The sequence below is a fragment of the Hippocampus zosterae genome, chromosome 3, assembly GCF_025434085.1.
Source record: "Hippocampus zosterae strain Florida chromosome 3, ASM2543408v3, whole genome shotgun sequence".
Taxonomy (NCBI): Eukaryota; Metazoa; Chordata; class Actinopteri; order Syngnathiformes; family Syngnathidae; genus Hippocampus; species Hippocampus zosterae.
The window spans coordinates 30142211-30155650 of record NC_067453.1 but is presented as its reverse complement, the minus strand read 5'-3'; the positions used below and the strand labels follow the sequence as shown (position 1 = coordinate 30155650).

Here is a 13440-nt window from a genome sequence, read left to right as displayed (position 1 = left end):
CTTTTCCCCAAAGTGCGTCAAAGTGTGCGCGTTGCGGGCGTTTTGTTTCTCGGACTCAACGTCGACGTTCGAAAGATGCCAAAAATCAGCGAGCAAAGTTTTTGGACGTGTTGTTTGCGTCTGAGGTCAAAGGTCACCAAGGGACACAAGTTGCGCGCATTTCTTTGCGTTTGTTGACGGCCATCTTTGCTCCTCCGCCTCGCCATCCGGGCGACGCTTGCATCTTCTTTCGTCTTCGGGCTCGGACGCCGCGGCGACAGATGCCCCCTGCGGGTCCCGTGACCCCCACTTTAACCTCTTTTTTCCCGCCCCGCCGGTCCGTCCGAATTACAAACGGCCGAATGAGTGCTCGCTGCGCGTCGCTCCCCGTTAGAGGAGCCTGCATTTTTTTTTTTTCCTGTGCCACGGAGCCAGAAAAAACAACGTGACTTTGCTGTCGGGGCGGGGGGGGGCACAGGGGGGGGGGCTTAAATCCTTCAATCTGCCTTTTGACTCGAGCGCGTCAAGCTAAACGCTTTGCGTGCTTCTCTCGCGGCGTCTTCCTCGTTTAGGGGCTGATGTGTCGCGCGGCGGTGATATACCGATGATGCTAGCCCACCCCCCCACGCCCCCCCCTCCTCCTCACCCTCCTCACCTCGTCCGACACCCCCCCGAGGGCAACGCAGACTGTGAAAGATGTCAAAGCGATTACAAAGAGCATTAGACTTGTAATCTCCCCTGACAACAAGAGTGTGAATGAGGACATCACCAGCGCACGCGTGTGTGTGTGTGTGTGTGTGTGTGTGTGTGTGTGTGTTCTTGTACTCACCACATTGTGAGGACATTGTGTCAGAATGCAGCACCCACACACACACACACACACACAAAAGCATCAAGTCCTTTTTTTCTGTCTTCATGATTTGTAAATGACTCACCAAAAAAGCAAAAAAAAAAACGACGGACATCCGATTTTGGGTGGACGCGTCAATCATTCGGCCATTTTGGTTTGCGGCGTAAATGTCGAGCATCAATAAATAAGCTGATTTCAGAGCTTTTACAAGCTCCCGCGGGAGATTGTTTTTTTTTTTTTTTCCATGTTCTCTTGTCATTCACATGATTAGAAAATTATTATTATTATTTTTTTTTTCAAAACATGGCGCAAGACGAATGTTTGCTTTCGCCGCGTTCCAGAAATCCGGCTCGGACGTGGCCGACGCCTACGTGGGCTTCGTGCGGCAGAATCAGGAGATCCTGCGCCAGCGCCTCCACGACGACGTCTGCATGGACAAAATCTTTGACGTGAGTCGCCTCCTCCGAGTCCAGGCTCCTCCCCCTTTTTTTTTTTCTTCTCCTTGGTGCCCGCCCCTTTCGCGCGCTCGCCTTCCTCCTCGCCCCGCCCCCTTTACGACCTCGACTCGCTTTTTTTGGAATCTAGCTTGACTTCCTTCTTCTCGTTCTTTTCTTCTTCTTGAATTGCGAAGGAAAAGAAAGAAAAAAAACCTGCCTGATACGCCCCCCCCCCCCCCCCCTTAAAGGCGCTCATCGGTCGATAGGCCGGACGCAAGGCCCGGCACCCGGCGGCGCAAAGCGGCCCGGCCGCGGTGGAGCGCCGCTGCTCCTTGGGGGGGGGGGTTGGCTAATGACCCCCGCCGTCGTGCAGTCACGCTCGGAGGCGGGCGGTGGGCCCCCCCCCCCCCCCCATCTCTGCTCAGCCTCCCGCCGTCCGTCATATTTACATGGAGACGGCGGCCATTTTGTGCGATGACGATAATGAAGCGCTTCATTGCCGCCGCTGAGCTAGCGTGCGTGCGGGAAGCCGGGAGGGGCTTCGTTAGAAGAAGGCGGGGCCACGCCACGACCTGCCAGCCCCCACCTGGATGGGCCCTCCAAAGTGGGCCCTTCTCACTCCTTCCTTGCTTTCTTCTCCTTCCTAAAGTCTTCCACTTTAGCGCCGCCTAAATTGTTCTGGCGCTGCGCCGTCGCTTGAGCTCCGCCGACCGCTCGACTTTGCTCTCCGCTTCCACGGCACTTCCTTCCTTCCTTCCTTCTTTTCTTCCTTTCCTTCCTTCCTTCCACGGCACTTCCTTCCTCCCTTCCTTCTTTCCTTCCTTTCCTTCCTTCCTTCCTTCCACGGCACTTCCTTCCTTCCTTCTTTCCTTCCTTCCTTCCTTCTTTCCTTCCTTCCTTCCTTCCTTTCACGGCACTTCCTTCCTTCTTTCCTTCCTTTACTTCTTTCCTTCCTTTCCTTCAATACCTTTCCTTCCTTCCTTCCACTGCACTTCCTTCCTTCCTTCCTTTCCTTCCTTCCTTCCACGGCACTTCCTTCCTCCCTTCCTTCTTTCCTTCCTTTCCTTCCTTCCTTCCTTCCACGGCACTTCCTTCCTTCCTTCCTTCCTTCCACGGCACTTCCTTCCTTCCTTCCTTCCTTCCACGGCACTTCCTTCCTTCTTTCCTTCCTTTACTTCTTTCCTTCCTTTCCTTCACTTCCTTCTTTCCTTCCTTCCTTCCTTTCCTTCCTTCCTTCTTTCCTTCCTTCCTTCCACGGCACTTCCTTCCTTCCTTCCACGGCACTTCCTTCCTTCCTTCCTTCCACGGCACTTCCTTCCTTCCTTCTTTCCTTCCTTCCTTTACTTCTTTCCTTCCTTTCCTTCACTTCCTTCTTTCCTTCCTGCCTGCCTGCCTGCCTTTCCTTCCTTCCTTCCTTCCTTCCTTCCTTCCTTCCTTCCACCTTTCTTTTTCTCATCCATCCTCACTGACATCCTTCCTTCCTTCCTTCCTTCACTTCCTTCCTTCCTTCGGCTTGTTTCCTTTTTCCTTCCTTGGTCTCCTGGTGGCTTCGCCGCACTTGCGCTTCCTCTTTTCCTTCCTCTCTTCCGCTTGGCTCCCATTGTCCGTCCTCGTTGCTTCCGCTCGACTTCCTCATGTGTCACTTTTTGGACTGCGGCTTTCTTATTTTTTTTTCCCCCGCTTGCACTTGACCTTTGCCCCGCCCCCTAATATGCTCCTGCCTGACGCCTGCTTTATTTCCCCTTTACTCCCCCCTGCCCCCTCCCCCTTTTGTTTTATTTCCACCTCGCTATGATTTGAGATTTTAAAAAAATGAAAAGAGGTGGGGGGCAGGGGGTGTGGGGGGGACATCAATTGCAGATGACAGCTTTTATGACCACGCCGGACGACAATCTGCTCGCCGGAGTGGACGCGGCGCGACGGCAAGCGAGGGGCGTCCCATCTTTTGACGAGACGTCCGCACGTATCTCGTCCGTATCTCGTCCGTCTCACCCTCCTCCTCGTCTGCCGCTCGCGCTCGCGCACGGGCGCCTCGTTAACGGCGCGCAAATGGAGTACGGAGGAGCTCCTTAATTGAGCAAATTAGAGGACGACGGCGAAAGCAGATGGTGGCGAGGCGGGAGGTGGGAGTGAGTGGCTGATGATTACAAGAGGGAAGTGGGGGGGGGGGGGGCGTGTTGCTGTCAGAAATCAAATTGAGGGGGGGGTGGGGAGAAAAGAGGAGGGGCGCGCCCCCCCCTGCTGGTGTCAATGTAATGATGGCATTTCAACACATTGACACATGCTGGCATTTGGACACGGCAACACAAATTTGACTCGCGGGCCTTTATTGGAAGGCGTCGCGCTTTCCTTCCGTGCTGTCAAACGCTTTCTCCTCGGGGGGGGGGGCACCGCAGCCCATCCTGAGCTGGGATGGGGGTGGTGGGTGGGGGTACACCCTAAACGAGTTGCGAGCCCGTCACGAGGCACACGTGTAGTCCAACGACCGTTGGCGCTCATGATCGCCCCCCGGGGGCCATTTTTGAGAGTGTTCCTTTGGTCCCGTTGCTTTGTTCGCATTGCGCGACGACTAAAAGTTTGTCGGGATTTGGCTTTTTTTTTTCTGCGCGCGTGTCATAAACCTTTGAAGTTGGGGAGTCAAGGACTCCAAAGTAGTCCATTGATCTCTCCGGCGACGGCAAAGGAAACATGCGTTCATCTCATCGTCGTGGCGGTTCCCGTCGCCATGACGATGAAAAGCAAAGGGTCAGTTTGGTTAATTCGCCGGCTGCAACGTGAAGTTGAAAGACTTTGCCGTTCCCGACTTTGTTCTGTTTGACTGGCGTTAATCGCTTGATGAGTTTATTTAAATCATTAAACATTCAGCTCGGAGTCAGAGGTGACCCCCCCCTTCCCTCATAATAGACGGAATCAAGTATTGGTGACCCCCACCCCGCCCACCTTCCCCTGTTTTTCTTCCGCCGCAGTGGAAACTAATTAAAAGTGCGGGTGGCTTCAAGCACGTCGTCATCTTTGGGGTCGGCGGCGGGTCACGGCAATTTCCCGCACGAGTTCAATGCGGCGCGCTCGCTTTACGCACGTCACGTTTGTCGTTTGTTTGTCTTTGTCCGCAGCAATGGTACAGCGCGTCCATGAAGGCGGCGAGCGTGTGGTTGGCCGATCGCTTGGACCTCCAGCTCAACCCGTACCAGCTCAAGACGCTCATCAAGATGGTCAAGGTAACGAAGACGCCCGAGATCGGAGCCCGGTTTCTGTCAGTCAGCCCCCGGCAGCCTTTCTGAGCAAGTTAGCGTATTTGCTAACTTGGCTAAAGAGCACGACGAGGTTGCGACGCGGCAAACCCTTCTCCTGTGCCGTCGGCAGAAGAGCTACCGAGACTTCCGTCGTCAGGGCGTCGCGGACGGGACGCTCAACGGCAAAAGCTACGACGCCGTCTACAACCGCCTGACGTTGGAGGAGGCCACGCTGGCCGTCAAGGCGGGAGGCGGCCTGGATGGGGTCAGCATGCAGGACAGCGACCGGGACGACCAATGAACGCCAACCGCGGAGCCAAAACCGCAAGTGTCAAATTAGCGAAGGAAACAAGCGGGCGGAAGCTAAGCTAGCGTAGCATCCCTGTGGTTTTTGTGCGGCTAAGAAACAAGCGAGCGGAAGCTAAGCTAGCGTAGCATCCCTGTGGTTTTAGTGCGGCTAAGAAACAAGCGAGCGGAAGCTAAGCTGGCGTAGCATCCCTGTAGTTTTAGTGCGGCTAAGAAACAAGCGAGCGGAAGCTAAGCTGGCGTAGCATCCCTGTAGTTTAAGTGCGGCTAAGAAACAAGCGGGCGGAAGCTAAGCTAGTGTAGCATCCCTGTGGTTTTAGTGCGGCTAAGAAACAAGCGGGCGGAAGCTAAGCTAACGTAGCATCCCTGTAGTTTTAGTGCGCTAAGAAACAAGCGGGCGGAAGCTAACCTAGCGTAGCATCCCTGTGGTTTTAGTGCGGCTAATGCTAGCAAGTCACACGCGGTTTGTTCCCATGCGACGGTTTTTGGGATATGAAAATAGATGGAATTCTTTTCGAACTTTGAGGACCAGAAGTGTCAGGGACGGCCTTCAACAAGCTAAGCTAGCGTAGCATCCCTGTAGTTTTAGTGCGGCTAAGAAACAAGTGGGCGGAAGCTAACCTAGCGTAGCATCCCTGTAGTTTTAGTGTGGCTAAGAAACAAGCGGGCGGAAGCTAAGCTAGCGTAGCATCCCTGTGGTTTTAGTGTGGCTAATGCTAGCAAGTCACACGCCGTTTGTTCCCATCCGAGGTTTTTGGGGATACGAAAATAGATGGAATTCTTTTCGAACTTTGAGGACCAGACGTGTCAGGGACGGCCTTCAACAACCGCCGCGCCTCATTTGACGGACTTTCAATGGTGGCGGGTGCGTGTCGTGGCCCCCCCTTACGACTTCCACGAGAGCATTGACTCCCATCGTCCGCCAAGCGTTTGAGCTGCTTTGAACTGTCGCAAACCAAAACAGCAGCGACGTTGAATCAACTTGAGAAAATTAGGCCACTCCCACTGCCACGCCCCCTTTTCCTCACTGGGAATGTTAATTGGAGCTTAGTTGTCGGATATCAGCGTCGGTGCCGCTGTCCACTTTTGTCGCCAAACCAAAACCGCAGCACCTTCTGGCTCTCTTTTGAAATGTAGACCCCTCAACAAGGCCGACTTTTGCGAGGCGCCCCCTTGTGGACGGTGGCGTTTGTGCTTCCATATGATTCATATTGAATGAGCGAGGTCACGTGACAGGAAGTCAAACGTGTCTTATGAAAATGCAGCATCACGCCTTTTGTAGATTTTAAATCTTCCTGCTGTTTTTTTTTTTGGGGGGGGGGTAGTCTTTGAAATTTGTGCCACAAAGAAAGAAAACGTGTGGATGGCCTATTTGCCCCGATTTTTGTCACGTGATGTCGAGTGGAGCAAAGGAGTGGCTGGCAGGTGACGTTTTTGGCTCGCTCGCTCTTTACACACACATATAAAGTACTGTACATATGTATATAGAGATGTGTGTGTTATATTAAAAAAAACAAAAACAATGTCGTCTATTCGGGTTGTTGTCTAAAAACGCGGTCCAAATGTGCAAATAAAAAAAGAGAATAATCGTGAAAATCCTCACAAGTGTAAAATGTCTCAATTTTCAAATAACTTCACTCAAAATATCCCCTTTAATCGTTGTTCGTTATTCGCGTGTCCTGTGACGTGTTGAGCGAAGATCTAACCGCGTAAGTGTGCGTGCGTGTTTATGAGCACACACACGCAAAAAAAAAAAAAAAAATCGTGTGCCACGGAAAATGGCCCTAAAAGCCGTTTCGTTTGACAACAAAACGACTTGTTGCTTAAAGGCCAAAATGAAAATGAAACGAGTGCGAAATAATTTCGAGAAACGAACGACTGTTTTTTTTTTTTCGTTTCTTAAAATCCGATTTGGGCTCTTCAAATGTCAGTTCCCGTGGCTTTCATTCCTTTTTTTCCTTTTGGGGCGAGCACAACAATCATTGCGACACACATAAAGGGCCCGTGGGGGGGGGGGGGGGGGTTGTCCCGTGCACCCCAGTGGTGAGATAATTCGGCGGAGGTGGGGAGTGGGGGGGGGGGGGTGACATATTTGTGTCAACTTCAAATGACGGGACAGCCGATCAATTGCCGCGCGGCATATTTTCAAAATGGCTCGTGACGGAAATGATTTGAGATCCAAGCACGTCATTGAGATGCAATTTGATATAAATTTTTGTATTTAAAAAAAAAAAACAGACATGAAGGCGTTTGGCTTGCCGTTGACGGAGGCTACGTACGTGAGTCACGTGCTCGCGCGGACGCTCACCGGTCCGAGCGTGTACCGAATTGGAGTGGAGGTGGTGGGGGGGGGGCGGGGTGACGTCAGCGGAGGCACATGGGGGTCTGGAGAGCAGCAAAGTCCTTCACTCGAGTGCGCGTCCTGCCGCGCGACGCGCCTCCTCCCGCTCCTCTCGCTCTCGGTCTCGGTCTTGATCCTCCTCCCGCTCCTCCTGCTCCTCCTCCTCCTCCTCTTCGCGCTTTTGGTCAATGGCAGCAAGGAGAACCGCGGCGGCTGGTTCGGGTTCCGCCGGTGGCGCGCGCTAACGATCGGAGAGAGCGCGGGGTCCCGGCTCCCCGCACGCCGCCATCGAGCGCCAATAAGCGGGGGGAAGGAAAGGAGGGAGGGAGGGAAGAAGAAGAAGAAGGGGGTGAGGGGGCTCGAACCCCAGGTGGCCGGCCGGCGGGAAGGCCGACCGGGGATGGCGACCCGCCCCCCGGCGAGCCGCTGAGTGACGACGCTCGGCTCCCCCTCGGCGCCTGATGGACCCGCGCCGCGGCGGGCCGGTTGCGGCGCCCCCGGCCGCCGGGGGCCAGCAGGCCACGGCGGCGGCCTCCTCTTCCTCCTCCTCCGCGTCGTCGTCGTCGCACGCCAAATCCTTGGCCTTCTCCATCGAACGGATCATGGCCCGGACGCCCGAACCCAAGGCCGTCCCGCTGCCCGGTTGGCTCCGCCCGGCGCCGGCGCCGCCGGCGGGGCTGCCCGACTCGCGCCCGTCTTCGCTGCACTGCATGATCCCGCTGGTTCCGTTCGGCTACGCGGAGCAGCACCGGCTGGCCCTCCACCAGGAAGCGGCGGCGGCGGCGGTGGCGGAGCCGCCCGGCTTCGGACTCCGCGAGCCCGTCCGCATCCAGCCGGACGGAGGCCACTACAAACTGTTCCGGCCCCGCGTGGTGACCCAATCGGCGTTCCCGTCGCGAGGTACCGTGTGCTACCTCAACTGCGGCGGCGGCGGCGCCGGGGCCGCGGACGCCGGGGCCGCGGGGCTCCTCAACCTGCACCCGATGGCCTCCTACCTGCTGGCCGGCAGGCACAAGCCGGGCCCGCTGCCCTACCAAGCCGCGCAGAACCACCTGCAGAACCTCATCAAGGAGCGCGACTTTGGAGAGAAGATTCTCAAGAACTCGTCGTCCGCCGCCGCCGCCGCCGCCGCCGCGGCGAGGCTCGCGGGAGGAAAACCCAAAGTGTTCACCTGTGAAGTCTGCGGAAAAGTACGTCCGCGTCTCAGCATTTTGGCCTCGCTCGCTCGAGCACGATGCAAATCGAAGGTTCGGGAAAAGATTTTGCGACGCCGATTTGCGTTGAACAAGCGACGGAAGTGAAAAACAAAGAAAGAGGTCGTGCGACTCGAAAGCAATTTCGCGTCCGTCCTCCGAGGCGAGCCGCCGATCAAACTGACGAGGGTCGCGGGCGTGTTAAGAAAAAAAAAGTAAAATAAAATCCGATGAATTATCTTTCCATTTCGGGGCGAAGAAATACAAATTTCGTCGGCAAGCCCAACACACCGGAAGTTTTCTTAATTTGAACGAAAAGGCCTCATTGAGTGTCTGAATTTATTTTTATTTTTTGTATTTTCTAATTGACCGAAAAAGCTTCAAAGTTTGTGAGGGGGGGGGCAGTGAAATAAGCTCGAAGCTGTTTTCGAAAGTGGCTCGTGTAAATTCACTTTGATTTTATTTTACGTTGTTTTCTTTTTTTTTTAATCATGTTCTTTCTGACGCAGATATGTCCGAAAGTGCTGTTCGGAACATTACGTGGTTCGTGGCTTGATGAAAAATGACGTTTTTTTTTTGTTTTAATCTGCTTGACATGTATGAAATATGGCGCCCGTTTAAACCGGTCCAAGACGGCGTTTTTCAAAAAGACACGTTGACAATTCGATTTTTTTTTAAAAAAAAGCTGAAATATTGGTGACTTTTTCTTTCAAGCGCGCCGTAAAACAATGTAAATATGCTTCCAATTATATTGCGAGTTAGTCTTTGAAATAGATTCACACGCGTTGGAAATTGGGTGCTATCATGTCCAAATTATTATTATGTTTATTAATATTTATGGGATGCTTCAGTCAGTAATCTGACATTAGACATTTTTCGAATCGTGCATGTTGTTAAGCCATTTGATGGCGTCCAATCTGATTTTCAACGCGTCCGTGTCGTCTCAAAATGTCCACGGTGACATTTTATAAAATGACGTTAAATATTTTCCATCATCTTTCGATGGGTTAACAACAACAACAAAAAACGTGACATTGTTTTATTTTATGCTTGTTTGGAATACGTTGAAATATGTTTGCGAGCTTGCGACATCATCGCGGTGAGGAACGCGCTTCGAAGAACAGTTTAAATGCAACAAAAAACAAACAAAAAACGTGCTTGTCAACTATTCTTAGAATTCTTGTCACACTTAATAGTCCCTTTTTTTAAAAAAAAAAGACGTCGGGTGCGCGCGCGTGTGTTTCAGGTGTTCAACGCGCACTACAACTTGACTCGCCACATGCCGGTGCACACCGGCGCCCGCCCGTTCGTCTGCAAAGTCTGCGGGAAAGGCTTCCGACAGGCCAGCACCCTCTGCAGACACAAGATCATACACACTCAGGTAACACACGCACGCGAACACACATGGACGTCAACTAAAACGGAGTTTCCAGCTGATTCCATTTTTTTTTTAGAGTCGTAAGGTGCGGATGAGGTTGGGTGCTACCTTCCGCCTTGTATTCGGTTTAACGGGTTCATTTATTGTGGTCTGCAACAACACAAAATACAGAACACTCCAAATAATGCACATTGCCACGTTTCGTGCTCGTTGGAATAGTTAGCATGCGAGACGAAAGTGCTTCCTAGCGTTGATTAACGTGACGTCACTCACGAACAGAAGCTAACGCTTGACACGAACATTCTTGATTAAACTCTGCCTCTGGCGTTTATACGCCACGACAAACGTGTGGGGCGCGGGGCGATCTGTAATTATGGAGCTTCGCGACACGAGCGAACTAATTCGGTGGCGAGAAGAAAGTAAAAAGTCAAAATTGCGTCACGCTATCGTTCGGCGTTCCAAACTGGACTCGAGGTGCGTTCAAAGCCCGCTCATAGTGTAGGACACCTTAAAGACGAGGTGGGGGAAACCCCAACGAACGTAACAACGGCAAAAACTGCGTTTTTCTGGTAGAACCACCAAAAAAAAAGTTCATTTATGAATGATCCATATCCTGAGCATTTTTTTCCTCACTTTTAAGCTTTCTTAAAAGCACAACGCACGTGTCTCATGCAATGTTCTTTTTCTTCTCTTTCTTTTGTTACGCGTGCGTGCAGGAAAAGCCTCACAAGTGCAGCCAGTGCGGCAAAGCCTTCAACCGCAGCTCCACGCTCAACACGCACACGCGGATCCACGCCGGCTACAAGCCTTTCGTTTGCGAGTTCTGCGGCAAAGGCTTCCACCAGAAAGGTACGCACGCGCGCGTGCACGCGCAGCGAGCGGCGGCAGATCGTCACATATTATATCTTACGCATGAAAGAGGAATGACGAATAATAATAATAGCAATGCTTTTACACATTTGGGCATGCGTGTATTTTTAAACGTCTGTCATTTTTTAAGAAATATTGTTTTGTGCATGAGCGTCAAAGGTTTTAGAAAGTTAATAAATTTCAACAAGCAACAAGTGATTGCCCAGGACCGGGCCAGATTAATTATTATTTTTTTTTTTTTTTAAATAAAGTACAAAATCATGGAGGTGCTACTTGATGCAAATCTGATGACCGATGAAACCGGGCAACAAAATGTCGACTCCATTTTGTTTTTAAATCTGATTTTTTTTTTTTGTAAATTAATATGTAGGTCAAATTAAAACAAAATACGTGATGTGCTAAGGGGAAAAAAAACGCAAAGACATTTTTAAAATCGGCCACCAAATACATTGATGGACACATCATGAATATTTGCTGTTGAGCCGTCTTATATCGGCGTGACCCCCCCACCCGCCACCCTCGCTTTTATGTTGGAAGCAACGATCTCAACATTGTTTTTGCACATGTTCTGACAAATGTTGCCGGGAACTCAATCCTCCATTTATTTTGGTGCATTTTCGAAATCCTCTTTTTGAATAAAGAGACGTGAAATGAAAAGCAGTTGCTTGTATCGGAATCACCGATTCACGAGAGCGGAAAAATAATAATAATTGGCAGATAAAGTGATGAATAAAATCATCATTAGCTGTGGCTGCATAAACGGAGGAAAAAAAATCTGCGTGACACGTCTCTGGCTTTATTAGAATTGCTTGGCGTCCAGTATAACGCACGCAGCATTAATAGTGCACAAACCGGAAGTTGGAACAAATCCTTCAAAGTAAAACGGGAAATAATTGCGAGCATATTTGTTCACAACAATTCCAATCGAGCGACTGTGCCTTGCTGCCAGCTGACTGACGTGTGTTGCTTTTCTGCGCCCCTACCGCCCCCCCCGCCCCCCGCCCCCCCGCAGGCAACTACAAGAACCACAAGCTGACCCACAGCGGCGAGAAGCAGTTCAAGTGCTCCATCTGCAGCAAGGCCTTTCACCAAGTCTACAACCTCACCTTCCACATGCACACGCACAACGACAAGAAGCCCTTCACCTGCCCCACCTGCGGCAAAGGATTCTGCCGCAACTTCGACCTCAAGAAGCACGTGCGCAAGCTGCACGACCACGCCGCCGCCATCGGCGCCCAGCGGGCCGCCGCGCCCACGCCCGGCGCCGCCCAGCAGCTGTGAGGCTCTCAAGCCGCGGCCCCCGTTGCCAACAACAAACGGTCGCTCCTCGTTTCTTTGGTTTCCGTCATACGACCTCGATCGCCGAAAGGGGGTCCCAGACCCCCCCCCTCGGGAAGTCTGATTCCGCAGATACTTTGTTGTTCTTATTTTTTCAAGTCAAGTCAACTTTATTGTCAAATGTGCTTCATGTGCAACGTACAGCACCCATGACATGTCTTTCCTCTCAACCACAAGGAGAGAGAGAGGAGCCGCTGCGGGTGCCCGGAACAGTTAACATAAAATGACAAAATATAAAATGACAACACATAAGACACCAAGACAGTCGTGCAATCGTAACCAATTCTTTGTTTGAAGTATTTCTAAATGAAAGAGGAGCCAATCAAAGTGTCCTTTCACCGGTGGGTCGCAGACGTCATGCTGAAAATGTGCAAAGAAAAATGTGCAAAGCAAACGAGAAGCTGTAGCATCCGTCGACGAAAAAAAAAAAGAGATTAGCTCACGCCTCCCGTCCCCATGTAAATCCGCTTCAATTCCAAGCGGCGACTTTTATCATGTGGCTTTCAAAGTAAAAGCAGATATTTGCAAATGTCTTATTTAGGAGGGAAAAAAAAACCCAAACACAATCAGTCTGATTTCGGTAATCAGAGAATGTTTTCCGTTCCTTGGAATTTGGACTGGTTTAAGCTAATCGTGTCATTGTTCCTGGTTCCTGGATCCTGGATCAAAAGTCCCACTTCCCCATAGCAGGCTCTTCAATTTCGATCCAAACACAATAGTCTTGCCATAGTTCTTGGTTCTAGCTCTTTCCTCCAAATTGAAAGTTCCAGGAAATTTTGATTCCTGTTGCTAGCAGTCCCTCGGACCAAAAAAAAAAAAAAAAAGTTTTCGGAACTTTTCCATCTTTCTTCTTCTTGTTCCAGGAACTCTCAAATGTTCCCATCAAAGAAGCCCCAATCTGACAGACGCTACCCCCAAAGTTCCTGGCCCTCTTAAAAGCACCCCCCCCCCCCCCCACTTTTAGCAAGCTGTTCTTTTGGCCCCAATAAATTATCGCCCTCTGGTGGAAATACGCAAAGAGACATGACTGACAATCAGCACTGAGTTGATGTAAATTGATCAACCCGATTACCTCGTAGGGTCATCTTTTGCCCCCTCCGCACCCCCGACAAGTTCCACAGTCAACTCCCGGTCGTGCAAATGCACTCTATGACAAAATGGCGTCTCTTTCTTGGTAGTGACGGAGAGACACACTCGGCATGGATGATGTCATTCATGGCTGTCTTATGACACGACTGCCCCTTGTGGACAAAAAGTGAAATGACATGAACAAAGACAGAAGACTTCCTGTTCCAAAGCTGCAATCCCACCGCGAATTGACGGAACTTTTTAGTTCTTGGTACTTGAATCTCCCAGTGGGAGGAATCCCGCCCTGGTTTTCCTTAGCAAGTGTCGCCGCTGTTTTGATTTTGTTTGAATGGTTAAATTAAATAAATGTCATTGTTGTCATTTCCCCTCAATCCCATCGTTTCCTATCTCACGCGTCATCTTTCACGTTTTTGTTTTAAATTTAGA

At 51.3% G+C, this 13440-nt stretch overlaps 2 protein-coding genes and 1 long non-coding RNA gene across 3 annotated transcripts in view; 2 read left to right on the top strand and 1 right to left on the bottom strand.

The window, feature by feature from the left end:
- The window catches only part of cadps2 (Ca++-dependent secretion activator 2), a 43169-nt gene extending 37878 nt beyond the window's left edge, over positions 1–5291 (top strand). The window contains 3 exon segments of the mRNA XM_052061338.1: positions 1171–1278; positions 4380–4484; positions 4630–5291. Of these exon segments, the coding sequence (XP_051917298.1) occupies positions 1171–1278; positions 4380–4484; positions 4630–4800 (384 nt within the window). The 3' untranslated portion in view covers positions 4801–5291.
- LOC127597947 (uncharacterized) lies at positions 4728–5779 on the bottom strand. Its single transcript, XR_007961813.1, has 3 exons — positions 5634–5779; positions 5215–5363; positions 4728–4867 (listed from the first exon to the last, which is right to left on the bottom strand). It is a non-coding gene; the product is annotated as an uncharacterized LOC127597947 (long non-coding RNA).
- A 1693-nt stretch (positions 5780–7472) lies between these two features.
- On the top strand, positions 7473–13378 carry fezf1 (FEZ family zinc finger 1). Its single transcript, XM_052061322.1, has 4 exons — positions 7473–8336; positions 9586–9720; positions 10434–10566; positions 11600–13378. The coding sequence occupies exons 1-4, from the start codon at positions 7608–7610 to the stop codon at positions 11866–11868; spliced, it is 1266 nt and encodes a 421-aa protein (XP_051917282.1). The 5' UTR covers positions 7473–7607; the 3' UTR covers positions 11869–13378.
- The last annotated feature ends 62 nt before the right edge of the window (positions 13379–13440 follow it).

Excerpts from the sequence above, each read along its gene's own strand:
- fezf1 (XM_052061322.1), top strand. The coding sequence starts at position 7,608 with ATGGACCCGCGCCGCGGCGGGCCGGTTGCGGCGCCCCCGGCCGCCGGG. Across the intron at positions 8,337-9,585 it reads CCTGTGAAGTCTGCGGAAAA|GTGTTCAACGCGCACTACAA; the intron begins GTACGTCCGCGT and ends CGTGTGTTTCAG. Across the intron at positions 9,721-10,433 it reads ACAAGATCATACACACTCAG|GAAAAGCCTCACAAGTGCAG; the intron begins GTAACACACGCA and ends GCGTGCGTGCAG.